The 26,629-nt window shown below is 50.1% G+C and overlaps 1 protein-coding gene across 5 annotated transcripts in view; it reads left to right on the forward strand.

Annotated features, from left to right (window-relative positions):
• Positions 1-12,298: 12,298 nt before the first annotated feature.
• SEC14L2 (SEC14 like lipid binding 2) overlaps positions 12,299-26,629 on the forward strand; it is a 28,348-nt gene continuing 14,017 nt past the window's right edge. For 2 of the 5 annotated variants that reach the window (XR_003973273.1, XM_030336633.1), the window contains exons 1-8: positions 12,299-12,406; positions 14,537-14,612; positions 19,020-19,063; positions 19,466-19,525; positions 19,792-19,980; positions 20,979-21,074; positions 21,261-21,321; positions 21,951-22,034. Coding sequence is in view for 4 of the 5 variants with exons in the window: in XM_030336633.1 (XP_030192493.1) it covers positions 12,353-12,406; positions 14,537-14,612; positions 19,020-19,063; positions 19,466-19,525; positions 19,792-19,980; positions 20,979-21,074; positions 21,261-21,321; positions 21,951-22,034 (664 nt within the window). In the remaining variant the exon portion in view is untranslated. Of the gene's footprint in view, positions 12,407-12,684; positions 12,705-13,007; positions 13,027-13,098; positions 13,116-14,536; positions 14,613-19,019; positions 19,064-19,465; positions 19,526-19,791; positions 19,981-20,978; positions 21,075-21,260; positions 21,322-21,950; positions 22,035-26,629 lie in introns of those variants that run through there. The other 3 variants (XM_030336635.1, XM_030336636.1, XM_030336634.1) reach the window with 3 other exon arrangements.

Below are 26,629 nucleotides of genomic sequence, written 5' to 3' on the forward strand. Positions count from 1 at the left end.
CTTCTAAATTTTATTTTAATGTTTATTTATTTTTTAACCTTTATTTATTATGGAGAGACAGAGACACACAGAGTGTGAGCAGGGGAGGGGGCAGAGAGAGGGGGAGACACAGAATCCGAAGCAGGCTCCAGGCTCTGAGCTGTCAGCCCAGAGCCCGACCCGAGGCTCGAACTCACAAACCGTGAGATCATGGCCTGAGCCAAAGTCTGACGCTTAACCAACTGAGCCACCCAGGCACCCCTAAAATGACAAACTTCTGTTAATCAGAACCTTGTAATAGAATGGCAGGGGAAGCCACAAACTGGGAGAAGGTGTTTGCAACCAAAGGATTCCTCTGCAGAATGTACAAATGGATAGATAGTTAAGGGCCTGGGGTACGCTAGGCAATTGACAAAAGAGCAACAAGAATGGTCAACAGATATAACAAGGTGCTCAACGTCATCAGTAATCAGGAAAATACAAGTTAAGATCACACGAGAGATCAACTGGCAAAAATTTTAAATCTGACATGTCATGGGTTGGTAGGGATGTGGAATAATGGAATCTGTACTATTGAGGGTGGTATGGCTTGGTTGTACCATACAGTTGGCAATGATTTTACATCAAATCAAACTGAAAATGTACACTCCCAGGAATCCCACTCCTAGGTATACACTCTAGAGTAGTGGTTCTCAACACAGACTGAACATTAGAATCATCTAAGGATCTTCTTAAAAATGCTGCCCAAACCCTACTCCAAATCAACAGAATCTTGGGAGGTAGGGCCTTGTTGCTGGTAATGACAAAAGACTTGTACTCCAGATGACTCTAATGTGCAGTCCCAGGTGAGAACCATTCCCTGGGTATATGCAGAGCAGCCCTGCTTGAATAGTAAAAGACTAAAATAGCCTGACTCGTCATCACTAGGAGAAGAGATAAACTGTAGTATCTTCTTATGTAAAATACCACGCAACAGAGAAAAACAAATGTATTAGTTGTGCATATCATCATGGACAATTCTAATAGAATGCTTGGCACAAAAAGCAAGTCTTCAAATAATAATATCATTTAAGCCCCAAAACATCAGGATTTAAGGGCGCCTGGGTGGCTCAGTGGGTTAAACACCCGACTCTTGATTTCGGCTCAGGTCGTGATCTCCCGATTTGTGAGATGGAGCCCCTCACTGGACTCCAGGCTGACAGCATGGAGCCTGCTTGGGATTCTCCCTCTCCCTCTCTCTCTCTGCCCCTCCCCTGCTTGCACATGCTCTCTCTCTCAAAATAAACTCTTAAGAAGTCAGAATGTATAAGATCAACACACAAAAATCAGTTGTGTATCTCCACACCAGCAATGAAAGATTTTAAAAGAACATTAAGGTAACGATCCTATTTGTGATAGTTTCCATAAAAAAATTAAATTACCTGGGAATAAGCTTAGGCAAGGAGCTGAAAAACGTGCATTGAAAACTACAAAACATTCCTGAAATAAAGAAGACCTAAATAAATGGAGAGACATCCATGTTAATGGGTTGGCAGACTTAATATTGTTAAGATGGCCCAACTACCCAAATTAATGTGCAGATTCAATGCAATCCCTATTGAAATCCTAATGACCTTTTTTGAAGACATGGAAAACTCATCTTAAAATTCATACGGAATTGCAAGGAGCCCTGAATACCCCATATTGAAAAAAAAAGGAACAGGGACGCCTGGATGGCTTGGTGGTTGGGCATCTGACTCTTGATTTGGGCTTAGGTCATGATTTCACGGTTTGTGAGTTTAAGCCCCATGACAGACTGCACTGACAGCATGGAGCCTGCTTGGAGTATTCATTCTCTCTCTCTCTCTCTCTCTCTCTCTCTCTCTCTCTCTCACTCTCTCTCTCTCTCTCTCCCCACCTCCCAAATAAGTAAATAAACATTAAAAAGAAAAAGAAGAGAACAAATTTAGAGGACTCACACTTCCCAATTTAAAAATATACTACAAAGTACAGTAATCAAAACAGTGTGGTACTGGCATAAAGCGATCCATAGATCAATGGAATACAATTGCCAGTCCAGAAATATACCCAGACATCTATGGCCAACTGATTTTCAATAAGGGTGCCAAGACTATTCAATAAGGGAAAGAATAGTCTCTTTAACAAATGGTGCTGGGACAACTGGACAGCTACGTGCAAAAGAATGAAATTGGACTCCTACCTCACGCTATATACAAAAATTAACTCAAAATGGATCAACAATGGGAATGTAAAATGGTACAGCTGCTATGGAAAATAATATGATGGTTCCTTAAAAAATTAAACGTAAAATTACTATATTATCCAGCAATTCTACTTGTGGGGATATATCCAAAATAAATGAAGGCAAGGACTCGAACAGAGATTTGTACACCAATGTTCATAGCAGCGTTATTCACAATGATTGAAAGGTGGAAACAACTGAAATGTCCATTGATTGATGGATAAATTTTGATATGTCCATATAATAGAATATTATTTAGCCATAAATAGGAATGAAGTACTGACCCATGCTACCATATGGTTGAAGCTTGAAAACGTTATGCTAAGTGAAATAACCCCCACACAAAAGGCCTAGATATTGTATGATATATCCAGAATAGATAAATTTGTAGAGACAGAAAGCTGATTGGTGACTGGGTCAGGGGGCAGGTAGAGGAAATGGTAAGTAACTGCTTAACGGGTATAAGGTTTCTTTCCGGGGTGATGAAAATGTTTTGGAACTAGATAGAGGTGCTGGCTACACCACATTGTGAATGTACGAAGTACCACTAGACTTTTTTTTAACTCTAAAATTGTTAATTTTATGTTATGTGAATTTCACCTCAATTAAAGAAGAAACACGCAAGACTGACTATATTTTTAAGAGATAAATTCATCTGTAACATAACTATAGAGAAAATCAAGGGAATGAGAAACACAAACTTCAGTTCAGTGGGATATAATTGGGGAAGGGCACCCAGGAGTATTCTGCTTTCTAAATCACATCAGTGTTCATTATATCATTCTTTATTTCTTTGCGTAGGTTACTAACATTCTTTCATACATCAAAGAAATCATTCTTGGGGGGCCTGGGTGGCTCAGTCGGTTGAGTGCCCAACTCTTAATTTCAACTCTGGTCATGATCTCACAGTGTGTGAGTTTGAGCCCCACATGGGGCTCTGTGCTGACAGTGCAGAGCCTCCTTGGGATTCTCTCTCTCTGCCCCTCCCCCACTTGTGTGCATGCTCTCTCTATCGCTCTCTCTCTCAAAAGTAAATAAATATTTTTTTTAAAAAAGCATTCTCCATAATTTGCAAAATGCACTGTGCAGTCTCCTTGGTGTCCACTGACAGTCTTGTTTCTCCAATTCTGTGGATGTCCCAGCCCATCTGTCAGCCCCAATGACAGGGTTGCAAGGACACACCCTGTAATCAGCCAGGCTGCTGGCTCCACTGTCTGCCTATCCCCATTCCCACTACTTGCTCCCTAACCCCCATCCTGCCCACCCAGGCAAGGGGTCCTCACTGCCCCCTTAATGCACATACACAAACCAGGCACAGAACCTTGCCTGTATCTGTCACCAGCCTGGAACAAGTTTCTGCTTCCCCACGAATATACATATCCTGGCTTTCCCTCAGTGGGAGCCTGAGCACCCTTGTAAACTTGGTGAGTAATCAGAGTTCCTCTGTGGTCTGTCCTCCCACTGGGTAACCCTTAGTTACCCTCGAAGAGACAAGTGCTTGTAAACGTGGCAGGGTATAGCCCAGCCCAACTAGGGCCCTTCTGCTGTTTTGTGTGGTGGGTTGGGGTGGGGGGCAGGTAGAGGGGCAGTGAAGATGGGAGCTACTGCTGGAGGGAGTATCAGCCCAGGGACAAGGCAGCAAAGGTCAGGAGACTGACTGAAGGGAATGAATGCCAGAAGAGGTCCTGCTTGGGATCACAGCATCTGAGGAGGAGGAGACTAGAGGACCCAACAGGGAAGGAAGGGATCCCAGTTGGGAGAAGAGGCAGGCAGCTAGACCTGGTGCCGTACCTCGGGCTTCCCTGCTCTCAGGGAGGGACAAACAGGATGCTCAGCCCTGTGGGCCGCTCCAGAGGAGCCAAGTTCCTCAGATCCTAGCTTGCTTCACTTCTGGGGCTGGGTGGGGAGCTGGCAGGGACAGGGCTGTCACTCTTTCTGCCATGTTCTTCTGAGCAAGCCACTTCCCTTTTCTTGGCTCGTGTCTCCAACTGTAAAGTAAAATGGGAGTTGGACCAAACACTTTGGAGCTGGGGGAGGCTTTCACCAGAACATGCTGTCATTCCAAGTGGCTTGTGTCTTGGGTTACAAGGTTTCCTAGCCCTGGGCTGGGCTGTGAACTGTGTGGAGGAGGCCCCAATGCACCCTATCTCCTTCACCCCCTTAAGTTGCAGGGACCTAGGAAGAAATGAAGCTGTTAACAAAAGTGTGAGGCATGGCATGTGTTCCCCCAAGTGGAACAGGGTTGGGCCAGTGAAATGTTTTAGAATCGACACCAGTAATAGAATATGTGGTAAGGCCGGTGAATTCCACAGGCACAAGCCCATGGCTGCTCTTCCTTTGCTGTGAAATGAATTCTTCAATGTGATGCCAGGCTGTGCATAAAAATGGACAAAGCATTCCGTGAGCGATGCTGGAAGTAGGATGAAGGGCAGGGAAGGCAAGTCCATATCCAGAATGTGTGTCTGCCACCCAGGAGTACCCTCCCGGGATGGAAGAGGGCCAATGTAATCAAGCTGCCACCAGGAGGCAGGCTAGTCCCCGGGGACCACGCTGGGGCCCCGTGCTGCACTCTGCTGTTTTCAAAAAGGGCCTTCAGGAAGGCAATGCCTAGCTGAGGGGAGTGCGCCCCGCCCCTACCCCCATGGGAGCTTTCGGGACCAGTGGCAACAAGAGAGGGCTAGGCTGGGGGCTGCATTTTCAGACCTCAGAGATCCTTGAGGTCCTTTCACTTAATAGGTGTGAGCTCCGGGACATGTAACAAATTTTCTTAGAAAATTCTTAGACTGTCAGGGCATCTGGGCGGCTCAGTAGGTTCAACATCCAACTTCGGCTCAGGTCATGATCTCACGGGTCATGGGTTCAAGCCCTGCGTCGGGCTGTCAGCACAGAGCCCTCTTCAGATCCTCTGGTGCCTTCTCTCTCTCTGCCTCTCCCCCACTCGTGCTCTCTCTCTCTCTCTCTCTCAAAAATAAACATTAAAAAAAAAGCAGATTTAAAAAAATTTGTCTAGTTAACATTGCCCTCTCCCTCCCCTCCCCCGGATGCCCAAAAAGGGGTGGTGACTTTCCAAAGATCACACAGGGCAGGGTCAGAGGTACAGAGTAGCAGCATCTTAACTGTGGTGTCAGGGGGAGGAAGGGCTACCAAAGGAGGGGTGGCCAGGGGCCTGCTCCTTCCCTGGGCCCAGCCCTTGGGGGACAGAGTGAGTGCTGGGTCCTGCCCACAAATGGATATGGAGCACCTGCTGGGTTCTAGGCACTGGACATGGAACAGTGACCAGGACCAGCAATGGCTCCTGCCCTTCCTAATAGATAGGAAACCATCACCACATATACAAGCAGGGTAATTTCAGGCCACGGTTAGTGCCATATGAAGGAGATAAAATAGCATGGGGGGTGGGTTGCTGGGGGCTACTTCAGTTTCAGTACCAAGGGAGGAAAGGCCTCTCTGAGAGGTGGTGTGTGTGTTAAGATCTGAATGGCAAGAATATCATGGGGGGAAGAAATAAGAAGTACAAATAAAAACAGCCAGTACATTTAATATGTTCCAGGCACTGTTCAAAGTCTCTTTGCATGAATTAGCTCATTTAATCTCACCAAAGGCATATGAGGTAGTAGATTATCATTGCCATCTAATGGAAGGGAAATTGAGGCATGGAGGTCAAGTAACCTTGGTAGGTGATGGAACCAGGACCTGAACCCAGGTAGTCTGACTCCAGAGTCAGGGGGCGCTTATCCCATGCCATTCTGTTTCTCAAAGGCACTGACCTGCCCTGAGCAAGTCTGACTGTAGAATCTGGATTCTATCTCGGATGCAGGGTACAGGTGTAGAAATGAAAACCCACTCTGCCCAAGGGAAGTCTCCAGGCTCATGCCAGCTAGTCCAGAGCCAGGGTAGGGTCTCCAGTACCCTTCCTACCCTCCTCCACTGTCCCCTCCACTCGGGGGGAGTCCTGAAGTCCCTGCTCCCTGCCCCCAGCTTCTGGGTTCACAGCTAACTGGGCCACCTCATTCTAAAGGGATTTGAATCCCTGGGACAACTGGAGACGGGTGAGAAAAGGCTTAGGGATTAGATAATGATAGCTGGGAAGGTAAGGGACTTAATTAGGGGGGTTCGGTTGTGGGAAGTGGGGCGGGGAGAGGATTTGCGCGTCTTCACAAAGCCAGGATGGACTGCGGAAGTGAAGAGGAAGTGGGCTCCTTGGGAGGAGCTGGGCAGGCTCAGTTTCTCCAGTCTGTTGTGCCTTCAGAATTAACACATAATAGTACTAATAATCCCCCACATTTGTGCACCCATCACTTTTTCAGCCATTATTTCACTTGGAATTCTCACAGCAGCCCTGGGAAAGAGGCAAGGATTATTTTTCTCCCCAGGAAACAGGCACCTGGAGAAGGCAGGTGACTTTGCCCTCTGAAAAGGTGGGATTTGGCTCCAGGCTTCCTTGCTCTCACTGCATTTCTTCAGGGAGAGAGGCAACAGCAGGGGCCAAGGAGCTGCCTCAGGGGAGGAACCCCAGCTGCCACCTCCTATCCTGAAGTCCTTGAAGACTCCTGCCCTCCTCACTGGGAGCTGGGGAGGAGAGGAAAGAGTAAGGGAATAGAGAGGTTGCCAATCTGTATTGTGGGCAGTTGGGCAGGGCTGGGCTGGGACCTGAGGGGTCTGGCAAGGGGGCTCTTTACCCCACCCCTTCTCCTACACATACCCTGCCCTCCCCAAGGGAGATCCATTTGTGGCCCTTCAGTCTTCAAAGGTACTTTCTGCCTGCAGTCTGAATTTACCCTAGCAGATGTCCCAGTATTATTCAACACCAAGGATGTTGAGGCCCCAAAAGGGAGAAGACTTCCCCACCCCTGCCATCCACACAGAGCATCCCCAGCTCAAGGGTCTTAGAATAACCCCTCACCACCGCTCAAAGGTCCTTCCTGACCCCTGCCTCTCCTACATGCATGTACCCCCAAGTCCTGATTCTTTATCTGAGCCCCTACTAGCCCCTCTCACTTCTCCACAGCCCAAGCTCAGTCTGGGCATGGCCCCAACCCCAAGTTCCATGCGGGCAGTATTTTTACTCCAGGATTACCACAGTGCTCAGTGAAATATGGGAAAGAAGGAAGGAAGGAAGGAAGGAAGGAAGGAAGGAAGGAAAAAAGAAGGAAGGAGGGAGGGAAGGAGGGAGGAAGGGAGGAAGGGAGGGAGGAAAGAAGGGAGGGGGGAGTGAATGGTTTCCAGGACTCCTGCCTCCTCCAATATGGCAGACTCCTGCTCAGTCATTAGGTCTCTTGACTGGGTGTAGAACTTCCTGACTGCACCAATGTGGTGGTGCTGGCTGCACTATACTGGAATGACCTGTTGCCTTAGCCATTCTCCCTGTGGACCAGGAACTCCTTGAGGGCAGGACCTGGTTGGCCTCATTCTCTGAGGTGTCCCCATGCCTGGTGACATGCCTGTTGCCTAAATACTCATGGAGCCAAGGCACGAAAGGTGCTCTGGCTCCCAGCTCCAGTTAGGAGCTGAAGCCTTGACCATCTGGAGGACAGTGCAGGCAGGAACAGGAGTCAGTCTATCACTGTTGCCTCCTCATTCTGCTGCTGTCACCTCCACTGTCAGGGTCGTGTCATCCCAGGTAGGGTAGATTTCTTCATTCCTTCCCCCACTTTGTTGGAAAAAAACTTAAGGCAGCTGAAACTCTGCATGGCAGGCTTGGGATAAGGACAGGAAGCATGGAGGCTGGAGTCAGTGCCCTTCTGCATGGTCACAAGGGCTTTCTAGAAAGTTCTGTCTGGCCCTATGGAAGTAGAGTTTTCCACAAATATTTGTTGAAGGGTTTAAGAGACTGTTCAGGTCTCAGACCACTGTGCCAATCTCAGCACCACCCCTTTCCCGCTGGCACCAGAGAATCAGAGGACAATGCACCTAGGGGCCTCTGATCTGGAGGTCAGTGCCCTTGTTTTAGAGAAGAGTCAACCAAGGCCCAGAGGTCAAGGCAGATAGCTCCGAGGTGCACACCCCCTCTCCCCAGTATTCATTGCTAAATAGTCACTGTAGCACATTCACTCAAGAACACAGTCAAAAGCCCTAGCTCTGGGGAGTCTGGGTGGCTCAGTCAGTTAAGCATCCAACTCTTGATTTCGGCTCAGGTCATGATCTCACAGTTCGTGAGATCGAGCCCTGCATGGGGCTCTGCACTGACAGCATGGAGACTGCTTGGGATTCTCTCTCTCTCCCTCTCTCTGCCCTCTTCCGCTCACTCTTTCTCTAGAAAATAAATAAATAAACTTAAAAAAAAAAAGGGAGAGAGAGACCCCAGTCCAGTGCTCCTGCCCATGTCTGTAGCCATGTCACAGAGGAATCTTAGCCCCAGGGCACTAACTCCCAAGACTAGAACCATCAGTGACCCCACGTTCCTTCTAGACCTCCTAGGCCCAGCAGCCTTCTTTCAGCTGTTAACATCACCTTGCCTGGCAAGGTATACTCAGCACAGCACCCTCGTCACACAGCTGGCAAGCAGTAGGGCCTGGATCTCACCTGGGACCTGCCTGACTAAGGATGCTGGGCTCTTCCTATTGGGCCAGGCCATTGCCTGATAGTCACCACTGCAATACAGAGTAGTCAGTGTCAAGTTCAAGAGAGAGGGGCTACTGTTTTGCAGGGCTCATGTTGGATTGGTTAAATCAGGGAGAGGTTCCTGGAAACAGCAGGAACAGGGTTCTGATGGCCTGGGAGGATCTGGCAGGAGGATCTGGCAGGAAGAAACAGAAGAGAGAAGCAATTTTGATAGAGACAGGAGGGCCAAGGTATGTCTGAGGAACAGCACAGACCTTCTTTGACTAAAACGAAAGTGTGTGGAGGGGAGGAGCGGCAGTGAAGGCCCCAAAGGATGCTGGAATGAGATAGGCCTTGGCCTTGAATGCAAGTCAGTGAGATTGAGCTGATGCCTGAAGGAACTAGGGAGCCACTGCAGAATCTTGAACAGGGGAACAACATAACTAGCAGGGAGAGAGAATTGCTGGACAGGGGTAGGGGGATAGAGAAAAGGTAGGGATGTGGAGGAGGGGTTCTCTCTTAGTAACCAGCTCAGAGGAATTTACCAGATTATTATTCTAGGATTTATATTATCAGATTAACTAGTCCTTCCATAGTGGGCCAGAGATAGGTAAGTTTCAGTGGAGGAAGGAGAAGCAGGTAGCCACAGGACTTGGAAAAAGCAGACTGGAAGAAGGGTACTTCACTTAGGCCTTTATCGTAGGTAACTCCAGATTCCTGGGGGTTTGTTGGGGGCTGAGGGTGATTTCCTGCTGTGTAAACGTTTTCCTGGGTAGCCTATGCAGGTAACTCCAAGGCTAGTCCACACCCCAGCCTATGGGTGCCTGGAAGCATAGGGCCCAGAAGCCAGAGACTTGGGTGCAAGTCCTAAATTTGCACATATTCTTACAGGATCACTTCTCTCCCTAGGTTCCTCAATAAATCACCTGACTCAGAGGGTCACCATAGGCTTAAATGAAAAGCTAGATCTGAAAGTGCCTTCTAAACTGTAAAGTGCTGTAAAGGGGCTATTCTACTATTTTCCTTTGAATGGGCCCTACATCTTGTCCCTGGGAGGGTCTTATATAAGGATTTGAGCCACAAGTCCAACAAGGAAGGCAGCCTTGTCCTGCCCTAAGCCAGAAGGCGATGGTTCTTTCTTTAACTAGGGAAGAACAGCTGGGACAACCTGAAAACTCCTCCCAGAGGTGGGAGTTGGGGGCTTCTCAGTCACAGAGCTGAATCTGAGACCCTCAGCTCTGCACCCTCAGGTCTGCACTCTAGCAGACCCTCATGGTAGGGGGGCCTTGTCAGGTGCAGAGCAGAGTCCTCCCAGGTGTCTTTAACAGGCCTGCTGTAGCCGGCCTCTGCCTTCTAACTGGGATCCTCCTGCTTTCTACTCTCCTGGAGACCGGAGCGTAGAGTTGGCGGGAACCAACTCTGAGAGGTGGGATGCCCACAAGCTCCTGGGCCTAGCTCTGCAGGCACTAAGTGGTGGTTTTCCATGTGCCAGGCACCGGGCAGAGTTCTCCACATCCGTCACGCCACTAACGATTTGGGGTCGTGCTCTCTCTGGGCTTCAGTTTCCACAGCTGTCAAGTGAGGTGAGCTGCCTGATCCCTGAATGATCTGTGCTTAGGTCTTCTTCCCTGGGCTCCCTCAGCACCGGGCTCCATGCCTATTGGAGCATTTCTCACTTTCATTCATTCAGCATACATTTATTGAAAAGCCCCTGTGTATAGGATGCTCTGCTGAGGGTAGGGGGCTTGTGGGGGTTCAGAGATGAGTAAGCCAGGACGGTGTGCCCAAGGACCTCACGGTGTAGCAGGGCCAATGCTACTAAGCAGGGCCACACTGTGGTGCTGCCGGTCCCTCCTGCCTATTCTTCCTCTCCCCTTCTCTCTGGCAGGAGCCATGCTTCCCATCAACCACCCGAACTTTGCTTACGCCATTGTGCCAGCATGGAATGAATGGATTTCCTTTCCATTTCCTCCCTACCCCATATTTTAGGGTGCAGCTCCAATGTCTCTCCCTCCACAAAGCCTTCTAGGATTCTTACAACCCAAAGCAAATTCTCCTCCTTAACCTCCCAGGCACTTGTTCTGTTTGGAACATTTATCTCGCTCCTATATTCTAGGTGATGGTGCCTATATCTTATCTTTGGGAGGCAAGATGGTGTCTGATTCATTTCAGAATAGTGCCTAGGGCCTGGCACACAGTAGGAGGAAAGAATGGTCCAGGGTATATGAGCAGCTGCTACCACAGAGGTAGGAAGGGAGTATAGTGTGTGTGTTATGGGGCCGGGGGGGGGGTGGGGGAGGCAGGAGGGGGCAGACAGAGGGAGGAGGCTGTTGAGCACAGAAAGGAGGAAAGGGCTTCATTGTATGAGGAAGGGGCTGTCAGACATGGCAAGACAGTCAGATGGCACTGAAGCATCCATCACACAAGTCAGACTTGCAATTATAGGAACCCAGAGCTCTGGCCCTTGGGCAGAAGCAGGGGAAGCAGATAAGCTGATAGCAGGCCTGCTTTCATTGAGTGGTGGCTTTACTGTGGCTTCCTCCATGTCCACCCTACATCCCCACCCAGAGGCCAAAGCCTGGCCAGGCAGGCGGCAAAGGGAGGTGTGCAGGGCAGACTAGGGAGTGGTCACAGAGGCAACCCCTTTGTTAGGCACTTGAGTGCATAAGGCACAGAGTGACTTATATATGTTAGCTCCCTTGATGTTCTCAAGCTGACTTGAAATCCAGATCATCACCTCCATGTCATGAATGAAGAAGCTTGGGTGCACAGAGGTGAAGTCGCTTGCTGAAGTCTGACAGACAGAAGTGGATGATTTAGGATTCAAACCCAGGACTTCTGATTCCCAGAGAGGAAGCACTCCTCTCTGCCTGCTGAGGAGCAGCTCTTGGAGAGCTGGGAAGGTCAGAAGCAGAGGTCAGGGCCCTGGGTTGGGAGACCTGGTCTGTGGTTCCTTGTTCCCTAGGCCTGCCTGCCTCACAGGTGGAGGGAAAAGTCTGTCAACACTGAGAGGCCCCAAGCTGGTTGGCAGCAGTGGTCCAAAACCAATGGCAAAGAGAAAGAGGGCAGGGGCTCCAGAGAGAAATGGCCAATACCATGGTTCATCACAGGGCGATGTCTAGGTTTCAGGACTTGGCCCTCCACAGCGGCACCAGGCAAGCTCTCCACCATCTGGGGCAGTGAGGTTCTGCCCTATGGGGTCTGATTGCAGGAGAGGTCATTAGATAGCACCTAGATGGGGAAACTGAGGCCCAGAGAGTCTCGTCCAAGGTCACAGGGGAGCTAAGGATAAATTTGAGACCAGAACCCAGATTTCCTGACCCTCTAATGTCCACTGACCTCGGCCCCGGGTGGGGCACTCCTGGTCGCCTGCTGCCAGGGTCTCCGACTTCAGGAGGATAGAGGGCAACGCGCCAGAGGCTCCCGCGCCCAGCGCATCCCTCCCTACTCCACCCCTCGGGATCCTTTAAGAGGCGGGGCTTGGCGGCCGGCCCCGAGGCCCGGGCAAAAGGCTGGGACTTTACTCCGGCGGCAGAGAGCGACCCGTGCTCCATCAGCTGCCGCAACCGCCGCGCCCGCGCCGGAGCCACGATGAGCGGCAGAGTCGGCGATCTGAGCCCCAAGCAGAAGGAGGCGCTGGCCAAGGTGAGTCCTCATCCTGGCCCGGCCCCCGCCCCCCGGCCCGGGGCCTCACGTTCCGGCAGCAGCTGAGAGCTGGGAAGGAACTGGGCGGGGGGCGAGGGACGGTGCGGGACCGGCGGGAGGCTGGCGGAGCTGCGGCCGGCAGCACCTGGCGCCTCGCGCCCCTCTCCCCGAGGCCCGCCCCTCCCTCCCCCCGCCCGCCGAGGAGGCCCCGGGGAAGTTTGGCCACCCCAGCCTCAGCCCCGAGCGAGACCTTGGCGGTGCCACCTGGGAAGAAGTGGTTGCTTGGAAGCCCTCGGAGGTAGCTAAGGGCACAAAGGCAATATTCATTCACAAGACTGGCAGCCGGGCCCTGGGGGCTGGGGCAGGGCCCCAGGTTTCCTTCCATTTCCGGGAGGTTTTCCTCTTACGGGGCAGCGGCACCCTGAACAGGGCCCTGACAGCTCTTGAGGATACTTGGAGAGCCCTTTCTGGGGCACCAAGTCTCTCTGCCGACCTTGGGCAAAACCCGTCCTTCTCTGTGTGCTCCTTGATGAGACGAAGTGAGGGGTTGGACCCGATGATGTTGAAGGGAGCACCCTCATGTGAAGGCTGGAATCCTATCAGCGACTCACTGGGTTGAGGTTAGTTTGAGCTCAGACCAGCCCTCCCTTGTCCTGCAATCCAGGCCCCTCCCTGGGACTGGGGCAGATGCTCTTCAGAAGGCTAGAAGGTAAGCCTGGCTTTGCCTTGGCGCCTGGGCAGAGGAGGGGCCAGCAGTTTGAAAGCTGGACCCCCTCTCCACCAACTGAATCTACTTTTTGTTGCCCTTGAGGAGAGGGGAGGTTGGCTGTTCTGGGAGCCAGAACCCATTGGGTCCGGTCTGAAGGTTTGGAATCTTCACAGCTGAGCAGTTTTCCATCGCTGGACAGGGGGTGTGGGGCCAGATGTCTCCTGCCATGGCAGTGGGCTGAGGCACCAACCCCATGAAGGCTCTGCCCCAGGCTGGGCCTCCCCCATCCCAGGGAGGCTGGATAGGGAGGTTTCAGGTTTTACTGCTGACCTGCAGGGGAAGTCAGGCAGAGGAGGGATTAGGTGGTGATTAAACTGGAAACCAGGGGCTGGGTAGGGTCCTTGGTGAGGGGTGGCTTCATGCCTGGGCCCTGGATGAGCAGTTCCTCTGGGAGTCTGGGAGTCTGGGGGATGGGATGGGATGGTTCAAGTCCCTGGCTGACCTAGGCAAGGGGTGGAGGTGGCAGGTCCTCATTGGTCCCCTCTGGGCTGTCCTGTAAGGTCAGTGAGTAGGGAAAGGTGAGTGGCCAGGAGCAGGAGGCATGGGGAGAGCACGTGGGGGTGTGCTCACCTACTTGGAGGTGGATGTCCACATCCCTTGTTTGGCACTCCCTGCACTTTCCCCCTTCATGGCTTCCTGTTGGAACTGTTCCCTCCACCTGGATTGCCCTCCTCCCTCCTCCTGCTGCCTTTGAAGTCCTTCTAGCCCAATGCATATGCCATTTTTTTTGAAGTCATGTGAGACCACTGTCTTCCTGGGCCGGTCATAATCAAATTTTCTCTTCCTCTGCTCCCCCAGCACAGTGCTCACCAATCCATTACTAAAGGGCAGAAGACTACAGTGGCAAGAGTGTGCTGTCTGGCCTCGGACAGACCTGGGTTTGCATCCCAGCTCTGCTGATTACTAGCTGTTCAGCCTTGGGAATGTTACTTAGCCTCTCTGAGCTCTAATTTCTTCATCTGTAAAATAGGGACAGTGAAACCTCCAGGGACTGTGAGTGAGGCATGAATAAGATAAATGCCAAGTTCAGTGCTGGGCACACAGGGAACGCTTGGCAAACTGATAGCTTTTACTGTGGCATGTGCCAGAGTGTCTATTATCACAGCTGGGAACACATATGCCCACCTGCCACACTGGAGTGGAAGTGCACACAGCCAGGCAGAGGTAGTGTCTTACTTCCTTCCTGCCTCCTCCTTGCTATCCACTGAGGCAGCAGAGTGTACTATGCAGCCCATGTGCTCAGCCAGTGTCTACAAGTTGACCCGTATTGAAGAGAGGTCTAGCAAAGTCCCTGCGGAGAGCCCCCGGCAGAGGGTGGTTGGGGTGGGACCTGCCGCTCACCCTACTGCCTCTCCCTACAGTTTCGGGAGAATGTCCAGGATGTGCTGCCCACTCTGCCAAATCCAGATGACTATTTTCTCCTGCGCTGGCTCCGAGGTGAGGGAATCGGGGCTGCGGGAGGCTGGGGCAGGGGCTTGTCCTGGGTAACAGAATGGTGCACTCTGGAAACCCTGCCCCTGGCAATCTGAGAATCTGGAGAATTCAACCTTTAGAACCCAAAGGGCTCTTGGCAATTATATAACCTAGATCCTCCTATTGGGTAGATAACAACCCTGAGGCTCAGAGAGGTGAAGTAACTTGCTCCAAGTCACACAGTGCTTGAATTACAGGCAGAGAGAAGACTAGAACTGGCGGGCTGACTCCCAGCCCAGTGCCCTTTCCATCCATTTGATAAATGCACTCTCCCGATGGACTTGGGGAAATGGGTTGAAGAAAAGCCTAGGAAGACCAAGCCACGTGAGTAGTCAGAGGCAGAGCCAAGTTTAGAACCAGAGTGCAGGCCCCTGGGAGAGGCCGGCCCCTTCTGTGACCTCTTGGGATGGCAAGCCACCTGCTGCCAGCAGTTTAGGCAGCTTGAAGGAGGGGCAGAGTGCACGGGGAACGTGGGAGCACTCAGCCAAACCTAGGTTGATAAGACTGCCCTCAGGCCACTACCAGGCTCCAGAGCCTCAAGTTCTAGCTCTAACTCTGCCCTGTTCTGGCTATGGCGTGTGGGCCAGGGGCACACATCTGCTTTAGGCTCCTCTCTGCTAGAACAGGACCAGACAGGGTGCCTTGCCTATTACAGGACGTAACATGACAGAATTCTGTGTGTGGTGATGAAATGTACATGTTTCTACTAGCTTCAGAGTCCAATTCAGCTCCATGCCCCAACTCCTGAAATCTCTCCTTTCTTTTTTCCCTTTTTTTCCTCCTGTGGTTCAAGGCATGTGCTACCCTCTCTGGTTCCTGTGACACACTTTTTTTTTCTTTATAGAAATTCTCTTAGCAGACACTGAAATAATAGAGAAAATTCCACTGTGTTAGATTGGCAGAGATTCAATTATGATGTAGAATCATAGCCCCAAATATTAAAGTACAAATCATGCCTGATTATTTATTTACAGACACAGACACACATGTACATACCTTAGGGGTCTTGGGATAGGTGAAAAGATGTATTTTCCTTTTCTGTCCAGAAAAGGTACTAGTATGTATCCTATGGCAGGTGCAGCCAGGGAAGCCACACGGGGCCCTGTGTGCCTCTGGAAGTGCCACTTGCCCTTTCTCCCAAAAAGAGCTGTGACCACCCCACCAGCACCACCATCAGCCCACTTGGATTGGGTGAAGGGGCGGCACAGGGGCTCACTGGCCTCAGTCCAGGGGTGGAGGATGTTTTGCTGAAGGGGCTTAGCTAGAAGTGGGCGGGTAGGCAGCGTGGGAAGAATGTGCTGCCTTAAAGAGCCAGCTGTAAGATGATCAAACACCCCACTGAGCTGCTGTTAGGTAGGGACGTGTGGTTTCAGAGAGATGAACAAAATAACACAGCTCTTTTATCTAAGAGAAAGGCCACCTGGGCTCCTGGCACTTGGTTTCCCAGGCATTCCCAACTCCCCAGTCCTTGGATAACCCCTCTCTTTGCAGGCATACGGAAGAGTATAGTCATCCTCATTTGCCAGTTAAGACAACTGAGGCTCAGAGCAGGGAAGGCACTTACCTGAAGGCACACAGCTAATGAGAAGCAGAATCAGGGCAGAAACCTAGGGCCCCAGACTCCCAGGCCAGCAGTCTCTCTAGGAAGCCACAGCTGCCCTCTGAAGACAGGCTCTGCCTCTTCAGAACAGAGGAAGTGTCTCCTCTGCCCTTTGTGCCTCACATTTCCTGGGCAGGAGCTCAGGCTGGGTCAGACTCTGCTATGAATTTCAATTACGGTTTTTGTTGCCCTTTTTTTTTTTTTTTTTTTTTTTTAAGGAAACATTTTCCCTCTTACCTTTGATTCTAAAGGAAACATTTTCAAGGCGCATGCCAGCAGAATGTCTTTCTCTAACCTAGGTGTGAACTCGGGCTTCTACTCTTGGCCCCTTCCCCTCACATGGGTTGAGTTTTCTGCTGGCCCCAAGCCCTGAGAGCAGGCACATGAATCTGTACTGCTTCAGTACAGGGTCAGGTGGCCAGATGAAAACGAGGAGGTGGTAGAAATATTGTGTGTGTGTGTGTGTGTGTGTGTGTGTGTGTGCATGCGTGCGCGTGCGGGGTGGGTCAAAGGATGTCTGAGTCTTCTTCACTAGGACTAGGAAGTGATCAGATAAGAACCCAGGACAGCTGCTCCTGGACCAGCTTCTTTGGCAGTGCCCTAAGCCATGCTTTGAGCTGTCCCTGACTGGGGCAGCAGGAGCTCTGGAGAGGCCCGACTCAGCAGGCATGGGGAGGCAGTCAGGGCCAAGTGGCAACTTGGGGAGGGCCCTCAAAGAAGACACTGGATGTTGGACTCTGGCAGATATTAGGGAGCGCCCTCAAAGAAGACGCTAGATGTTGGACTCTTGCAGATACCGGTTAACTGGAGAGCCACCTGGAGATAAGGGGGCTCACAGTTCACTACCACTCCTTCACAGACCAGCTGGGTTCCCCCATCAGGATAGCATGTTGCTTTGCATCTTTCATGTGTTTCCAGATCATTAGATGATTCAGTCAGAGATGTGCAGTATCTTGTGCAAGGTCAAACTGCGAAAAAGTGGAGGGGCAGAGAGGCAAACCCAGATTATATTCCTCTAAAAGCTGCCCCTTGCTGCCATGATGGCACGTAAAGGGTGGCCATCAGAAGAAACTTCCTAAGAGCAAAGGCTGTTCACCAGTGTGTGTCCAGCACCAACGAGAGGAGTGGCATTGGTCAAATCTCTTGATATACCCTTTGGGTGCAGGAGCGTGGACTGGATTTCATGATAGCAGAGTCAGGGAATGTGCTCGGCCACTCCCAGAGATCAGTGATTAAGGTGACAGTCCAGAGGGCAGCCTGTCTGGCCCAGCTTCCAGGGCTGTCAGCAGTTCTAGATACCAATCAGATCCACAGAGGACATGCAGCTGGGAGGCAGAGTTCATAGATCAGTTGGCAAAATTGGTAAGAGTCTGGATCTCAAAAACTCTTTAAAGGATCAAGTGAAGCTGATTGTAACAAGAGAAAATCTGATAGGGATGGGTCCAGAAAACCACCTCACAACATATGGGATGGAGGCTTCCCAACAGCACAGCTGAAAAGGATTTGGGGGTTTCCGTTGACTGTAAGCTCCATCTGAGTTAAGGGTGGGACTGTTGCCGAGAAATTTCTTAGGCTTTGTTGGAGAAGGGTAGACAACACCTGGTGCTGTGCTCAGTTATGGACAGCACACTTTATTTTATCATTTAAAAAAATTTTTTTTAATGTTTATTTATCTTTGAGAGGCAGAGACAGAGACAGAGACAGAGCATGAGCGGAGGAGGGGCAGAGAGAGAGGGAGACACAGACTCTAGGCTCTGAGCTGTCAGCACAGAGCCTGACGCAGGACTCGAACCCACAAACCACTAGATCATGACCTGAGCCGAAGTTAGATGCTCAACCAACTTAGCCACCCAGGTGTCCCTGGACAGCACACTTTAAGAAGGGCACTGGCCAACTGGGAAACATCTAAAGGGAAGTTCTGTAGATGGACTTGAAACTGGGCTGTGAGAAATGGTTAGAGAAAGGATCCATGGATGGGCAACATGATAGCCGAGAGGACTCAGGTGGCAGCACAGAGTTCACTAGTATTGAAGAGGCTGTCACATGACTGAGGAAGCGACCCTATTTTCTGAGTGTCCCGGCAGCAGATCTCAGTGTAACAATGAGGACTGAGTGCAAATAGCAGTGCAGATTACCTGGAAGGAGGTGGCATTTGGGGTAGTGAGGTCTTTGTGTTCAAGTTTGAGCAGAACGACTTGGGGCTGGAACATAAAATGAAGACTTGGCCCAGGTGGACTTGAATTCTGAAGCTTTCCAGGAACCATGGGAGGAGGGCCCTCTGTGTCTCATTAGGGTATGCATGGATCCTTTGAAGATAGGGCAAGGTCGACTCAGGCTCATCAACTCTATCCTACTGGGATGTTCTGCCAGATCCACCCCAGACTGTGGGGCAACTATGCTCATCTTTGAACTGTGGATCAAGTTCTCAGAACTGGATGTTAGACCATGAAGATTAACTTTGTGTAACTGGAGAGGCAGAATGATAAAGGGGTCCAGGGTTTACTTTCCATGAGAAAAGATAAGATCTTTCACCTATTGCATCCACTAGGGTAAAATTCTTTTAATCCTGAAGTTGCAAGGCTCTAGCCACCTGCCCTGATCCTTGACCTTCAGGGGCTGTGGTGTTCCAGAAGCACCCAGTGAAGGTCTTCATGTTACCTTCTGCTTGTGGGGTGATCTGGGAGTCAGCCCCTATGTGGGAATAGGGAAATCTCCCTGTCCTTGGATGCCCAGCCTGCTGGTCTAACCCTAACCACGTTTCCCTGTTACAGCTAGAAACTTTGATCTGCAGAAGTCCGAAGCCATGCTCCGGAAGGTGAGATCCATTTGGCTTCATATCCCGCTGTTGCCTCCATTCCTGCCTGTCAGAATCACACTGTGCTTCCTTTGCCCACCCTGCCCATCCAATCACAGCTTTTGGCTTGTGTGACATATCTGAGTATTAGCTGACCATTGTTACCTTATACCTCTGTGACAAAGTGCATTCCCCTCCTTGGAAACACAGAACTTTAATAGTTCTGGGCCAGCCAAGAATTATAATCCCTTCTTCCCAGACCTCTAAACCATGCAGTGCCTTCTTTTCCATTCCTGCCAGTTGCCTTCTCATGACGTATCTGAGATGTGATGGTGGCCTCTTCATACTGTCATCTATTGCTAGATACTCCTTAAGCGTTCCCCCCACTCCTGCTCTTTTAAAGCCCTGACTGTGTGTTTGCAGCACGTGGAGTTCCGAAAGCAAAAGGACATTGACAACATCATGAGCTGGCAGCCTCCAGAGGTGAGGACAAATGATCTTGCCCCATCCCTATGTTGGGTCTGTTAGACCCACAATCTGTGCCCGAATCTGGTGGACTGGGACCTTCAGAGGAAAGGTCTGACAGTTCTAAGTGAGCCCCAGTGGTTCCCAGGGTGAGTTATCTATTGGCACCCAGGAGAAGGCTGTGGAGGGAGAGCTTGATGAACCCCTGGGAAGGCCCTGGGATACAGGGAAGGCACAACTCCCTGGGCCTGCTGACCAGGTGCCTCCTCTATGTTTTTGCCCAGGTGGTCCAACAGTATCTGTCAGGGGGCATGTGTGGCTATGACCTGGATGGCTGCCCCGTCTGGTATGATGTCATTGGACCTCTGGATGCCAAGGGTCTGCTCCTTTCAGCCACCAAACAGGACTTGCTCAAGACCAAGATGCGGGACTGTGAGCGGCTTCTTCAGGAGTGTGTCCGCCAGACCGAAAAGGCAAGTGGGCTTAGCACGGTTGAAAATGAGTTCATCACAGTAGAGGTGTTCAAGCAGAAACAGGCATATCACACAGGGATTTAAGCACAGCTTCAGGACTGGGGCCCAGACGTTTAGATTTCACAGACGAGTGAAATTACAGAGTTTTGGGGACTGACATACGTTGCCAAATTTTTATTTTTCCAAGTAAGGACTTAAAAAGAAAATGTACCAGCTACTATTGCCATAATCAGCCCCCAAAACTATAGGAATGGCATAATCTCAGAATAAAGAGCAGTCCTTTAAATTGAAGAAATTTATTACATTATCATTGTTTTTCTCATTCATCTGGGCACCAGTAAAATCTTTGTCACGGACCAGCCTGTCCTCAGACAAGTGTTTGGGTACCGCTGGTGAGATGAGCTCAGAGTCTGTATTCAAAACAAAAAGGTGAGGACAGGTGATTCCCTCTCTAAGAAAAAGACTGAAGGGAGAGCTGGAGCCACACTGACCATCTCTTCTGCCTTCCTCTTCAGCTATCATAAGGATCCGGTGAAATGATGTGATAAATTTGGGAACACTCCAACACCGTCATTCACAAACATGCACTGAGAGCCCAGTGTGTGCAGAGATCCTGCAGGCTGGGGACACAGAGAATCATTAGGTGGGCATGTACCCTTAAGGGCTTAGGTTGGATGGAGAGTCTCAGTGCCTGCTCACCAGAAAAGTTGCCCAACGAGGCCCCACGGACTGAACACTACCAGGTGCTGCACACAGAGGAAGGGGGGGCCACGAGGTCAAACTGCAGAACAGAAGGGACCTCAGAGAGAATCTAGATCCACCCAGTTGTTTACTGGACAAGAACAGGGACACCGAGGCAGGAAGAGTGACTAGCCTAGGCCACAATTCTGGCCTGGGGGTGATTATTTCAACATGGAAGGCCCTTGGTATGGCCCTGTCCAGATCTGGGCCCATGACCAAATCAGCAAGATGTGACTCTGCTCCTCTGTCCTCTGCAGATGGGGAAGAAGGTGGAGACAGTCACCCTGATTTATGACTGCGAGGGTCTTGGCCTCAAGCATCTCTGGAAGCCTGCGGTGGAGGCCTATGGAGAGGTGAGGAGCAGGGCTGGGAGGGGGCTGTGAGGAGGAGAAAAAGTAGGAGTGAGCCCCTCTGCTAGGATGCTCTGTGGGTGAGGTAATGGGGGCGGAGTTTAGCCTGAAGGAGGCGGGGCCTGCCTCCCTCCTGCCTCCCTGGTACAGAGGTCTGGGCCCTCTGGACTCCGTGATTTGTTTCCACAGTTTCTCTGCATGTTTGAGGAAAACTATCCTGAGACACTGAAGCGTCTTTTTGTTGTTAAAGGTAAGTTGAGGGGCGCCTGGGTGGCTCAGTCAGTTAAGTGCCTGACTTCAGCCCGGGTCATGATCTCATGGTTTGTGGGTTCAAGCCCTGTGTCAGTCTCTGTGCTGACAGCTCAGAGCCTGGAGCCTGCTTCAGATTCTGAGTCTCCCGGTCTCTCTGCCCCTCCCCTCCTCATGCTTTGTCTTTCTCTGTCTCTCAAAAATAAATAAATGTTGAAAAAACAATTAAAAAAAAAATAAAGGTAAGTTGGGAACTATCTGTGATGAAGTCAAATGGGAAAGAGGGGCCCAAAATGTTACTGGGACAGGTCCAGGGGAGTAGAATGGGTGAGCCAGAGGAGGGGATCTGGGGACCCCTGACATATGCAGACTGGGTTACAATTCACAAAGCTTTTAGGATTTATTACCTCCTTGGAGCCAGCCAGACGGGTGAGATAGGAAGGCAATACCCACTTTCTAGATAGGAAAGCTGGATGTCAAAGAGGTGCCTGTGCCAAGCCTCACACCTTGGGCTGTGTGGGCTCCACAGCACTGGGGAGCCTGTGGCCTGACACAAGGGACTGTGGAGGACACTGTTAGGGACAAAGTGAGCCTTGCTCCCGGTCTCACATTGCCTGGTCTCTGTTCCAGCCCCCAAGCTGTTTCCTGTGGCCTATAACCTCATCAAGCCCTTCCTGAGTGAGGACACTCGCAAGAAGATCATGGTCCTGGGGGGTGAGTAGCCCAGACTCTTCTCAATGCCACTGGATGCTCTGTGGGCCAAATTGGGGACAGCTTTAGATGTATCTAAGGTGAAGGCTTCCTTTGCTGGTTTGGTAGCAGAGAGACCCAGGAGCAAATAGGGGCCGGGCTAGGGTCTGCCTTTCTGTTTTAAAAAGAGCTCTTTCACTCAGACACTCTAGAAGAAAGTACTGAGCTTAGCACTGTAGATGCAAAGATGAACAAAATACCAGTCTTGCCCTTAAGGAGCTTACAGGGTAATAGAAGACAGAAGACCTTTAGAGAGAAAGCGATGATACAAGCTAGAAAAGGTACTAGAAACAGCAGAGAGAAGGTGCATGGAGGAAACAGGAGCAGAGGTTGCTTTCAGTTAGGGGCAACTAGGAGTTGCTTCCTTTGATGAGCACCTACTGTGTGCCAGGCCCCCTGGATTAGGTGACAAAGATGAGTAAGATAGAATCCCTTGAAGAGCTCCAGGCCCTCTTGGGGAAGGGAGATGCAGACAACACATTACATGTAAAAGAGAGAAAGCAAGTGGGTGGGGACACTGAGCAGGGACACTCACCTTCTCCTGACCCAGGAAGGAGCAGATGCCTACCTCACCTGAGTGCTACAGAATGAGTTAAGAGGCAGCAAGATGATGCCAGGCAGGAACCTGTTGGGCAGAAAGAACAGCACTGAGGAAAGACCTTACACACCGTGGTTTAGGCAATTGTAGAGAGCACAGCAGGGTGTGACAAGAGAGGGGCCACACTGGAGAGGGGCTGAGAGCCAGGGCACAGAGAATCCAGGGCACCATGCCGAGAAGCCTGGACATGACTCTATAGGTCACTGGGAACCACGGAAGATTCTGAGCAGGGAAGGTACTGGCATCAGATTCTGAAATTAATTAATTAACTTTCTAGCCATTTTATTATTATTTTTAATGTTTATTTATTTTTGAGAGACACATCGACAGAGTGCAAGCAGGGAAGGGGCAGAGAGAGAGGGAGATACAGAATCTGAAGCAGGCTCCAGGCTCACAGAGCCCGACGCAGGGCTCAAACCCACAAACTGTGAGATCATGACCTGAGCTGAAGTCGGACACTTAACCGACTGAGCCACCCAGGCGCCCCTATTTTATTATTAAAAAAAATGTTTTTAATGTTTTTATTTATTTTGTTTTATTTGTTTTTATATATTTTATTTATTTTTAATGTTTTTATTTATTTATTTATTTATTTATTTATTTATTTATTTATTTATTTATAATGTATTTATTTATTTTGAGACACAGAGTGAGTGGGGGAGGGGCAGAGAGAGAGATGGAGACACAGAATCTGAGGCAGGCTCCAGGCTCTGAGCTGTCAGCACAGAGCCCGATGTGGGGCCCGAATTCACGAGCCGTGAGATCGTGACCCGGGCTGAAGTTGGACGCCTAACTGACTGAGCCACCCAGGTGCCGCCCCTTATTATTTTTTAAAATTTATGCTCAAGTTAGCTAACATACAGTGGTCTTGGCTTCAGGAGTAGATTCCAGTGATTCATCATTTACACATAACACCCAGTGCTCATCCCAACAAGTGCCCTCCTTAATGCCCCTCACGCATTTTCCCCCACCCCTCCACCCCCATCAACCCTTAGTTTGTTCTCTGTATTTAAGAGTCTCTTATGGTTTGCCTCCCTCTCTGTTTTTATCTTATTTTTCATACCCTTCCCCTATGATCATCTGTTAAGTTTCTCATATGAGTCAAATAATATATTTCTTTCTCTGACTTATTTCGCTTAGCATAATAGCCTCCAGTTCCATCCACGTTGTTGCAAATGGCAAGATTTCATTCTTTTTCATCATTGAGTAGTATTCAATGTAGTAGTATTCAAAGTAGAATTGTATATGTGTACCCCATCTTCTTAACCAGGATCAGATTTTTACTTTGTTTTTTAATTTTTTAAGTTTATTTATTTTGATAGAGAGTGAGAGAGAGCACAAGCTGGGGAGGGGCAGAGGGAAGGAGAGACAGAATCCCAAGCAGCTTCCATGCTATCAGCACAGAGCCCGACGTAGGGCTCAAATTCACATAATGTGAAATCGTGACCGGAGCTGAGATCAAGAGTCAGATGCTTAACCGACTGCACCACCAGGCACCCCAACCAGGATCAGATTTCAAATGGAGACACATTTTACTGGCAAGCTTGCAAAGCACAGGTACCAATTTGCAGTGTGGCCACAGTCCATGCAAGAGGTGTTGCAAACCTGAGCTGGGGAGGTGGCAGTAGGGATGGAGAGAAGAGGATGGACTAGAGACTTACTTAGGAAGTGAAACAGCAGAACTCAGTCGACTGGATAGAGGAAGGAAGAGAAATCTAGAAATGACTTTCTGGTGTCTGGCATGAATGACTGAATATCACAATCATTCTGGTACAATTCGTTCAGCTAGAGAACACAACTGGAAGAATAAGCTTGATGTTGAGTTTGGGGAATCTCTGAGATACACAGATGTTGGGGTTACTTGAGCCTGAAGCTGAGGAGAGAACTCCAGTTTGGAAATTTGGGAGTTATCGAATATAGGCAGCAACTAAAACCTTGTGAGTAGATAAAGGATGCCCACAGAAGAGTGGAGGCTCAGCCCTGGGGACTGTCCAAGCTCAAGGGCAGGCAGAGCCAGAGGAGCCCACCAGGGAGAATGAAGAGTGATTGATGAGGTTGGCAGGACCACACCCGGCAGGGATTGGATGTGCTGGGGAGCTGGGAGAACATCAGGGCACAAGAGGGAAGCTGGAGCAAGAGACGCATAGGAATCAAGCCAGCCACGGACAGAGAGGAGCTGAGTTTTACCAGAACATTAGGTGAAGTTGGTGGGAAGAAAAGACCACAGAGGTAGATTGGGACTGGCTCCTGGCAGACTCGATGTCACCCGTGGAGTTGAACTTAGGGGTAGGTAATACAGATTCTGAACGTTTCTGAATGTTCACCATTAGGCAACACATTGAAAGTGGAAATCTTGGGGCGCCTGGGTGGCGCAGTCGGTTAAGCGTCCGACTTCAGCCAGGTCACGATCTCGCGGTCCGTGAGTTCGAGCCCCGCGTCGGGCTCTGGGCTGATGGCTCGGAGCCTGGAGTCTGTTTCCGATTCTGTGTCTCCCTCTCTCTGCCCCTCCCCTGTTCATGCTCTGTCTCTCTCTGTCCCAAAAAATAAATAAACGTTGAAAAAAAAAATTTGAAAGTGGAAATCTTCCCAGTGCATATTAATGAGCCCCGGGAGCAGCGTGGAGCATTCTAGAAGTACAGGACTTCTGGGATTTGGTCCTGACTCTGACAGCAACAAGTTCTGCTTCTTGTTGCCTCAGTTACTCTCTCTGTAAGATGGGAAGTTCTTTTTGGCCTTATTCCAACTCTCCAGCTGAACTGGGGGAAGACATACAAAATCTGAGCAAAAGGCTCTGATGATTCTTGGCTTTTCTGCTGCTACCACCCACCATGAGCATGTGGTGGTTGGGTTTCCTGGCAGCAGAGCTGTAGAGAAGGTGCCGTCTGTTCTCCCACCCACACCTGAAACCCTTTCAACCAAACCCATCTCAGTCTCGGAAGATACAGGATCTTCAGCAGAGGAGGGAAGACATTCATTTTGGGTTGGTCAGTGAGGCTTAGAAGCACAGATTAAATCACTCCCCAAACCACAGACGCTGTGTCGCAGGAGTTGCATGGTCCCGGGACCCTAGAAATCAGAGGGTTGGGAGATTCTGGACAGTTTCTGTGGGCTTCCAGCCAGTACCAACAGCAGAGGATACTGGGTTGTACCCCATGACTTGGAGCTGCTGCCTATTTATGGTCTATATAGTCAGCATGGAAAGGTTTCCAGCATCAAAATATTGTACTTGGCTGATAATAGGTTAGGAATTTGGTTCTCAGCATTGGTTGCACTAGAATCAAACTCTCCGAGTCAGGAAAGGGCTTGGTTATTTACAAAAAAAAAAGGGGGGGGGGCGAGTCACTGGCAGCTTAGATAGCCTGAAAAACAGCAGAAGTAAAGTCGTGGCTGGGGTAAAGCCAAGGGAACCCATTTCAAGGGCCACTCTATAGTGGTGCATTCAGTAACTCACGACTGAGCATGATTCGTATAGATGAAAGTAGGGGATGAGACACAGGGTTGTGCCCTCCTGGAATTCAGTCTACCCAGGACAGATTATGTTGATTCAGGCCCTCCTGCTTGATGCATATGCTGTTCCCTCTACGTGGGATGTCCTTCCCTTTCTTTGTTCCCTCTGCCTGCACTGCAGGTATTTGTATCATCTTCCAAGGAGTGATAATATATTCTGATGTGCGTAGGGCACTTAACAGTTTATGGCATCTTCTCAAGTACTTAGTTCACTTCACCCCCCACTGAAGCCTTGCAAAGTGGGAGGAATCAGGCTCAGAGTGAAGCAATGCCCAAGGTTGTTCAACTGGCCAGAGGCAGGGGACACACGACTCAAGGTGTTCTGATTCTTAGTTCAGGGCAGGGCAATCCTCTGGGTGATGGTTCCTCCTGAATCCCCTGCAGATCTGTGTGTATACTGTGTACTCCTAATGCCTGTGTTTTGCGTCCTGGGGCAGACAGGGTTTTTCCTGCC

The sequence above is a fragment of the Lynx canadensis genome, chromosome D3 (assembly GCF_007474595.2).
Source record: "Lynx canadensis isolate LIC74 chromosome D3, mLynCan4.pri.v2, whole genome shotgun sequence".
NCBI lineage: Eukaryota > Metazoa > Chordata > Mammalia > Carnivora > Felidae > Lynx > Lynx canadensis.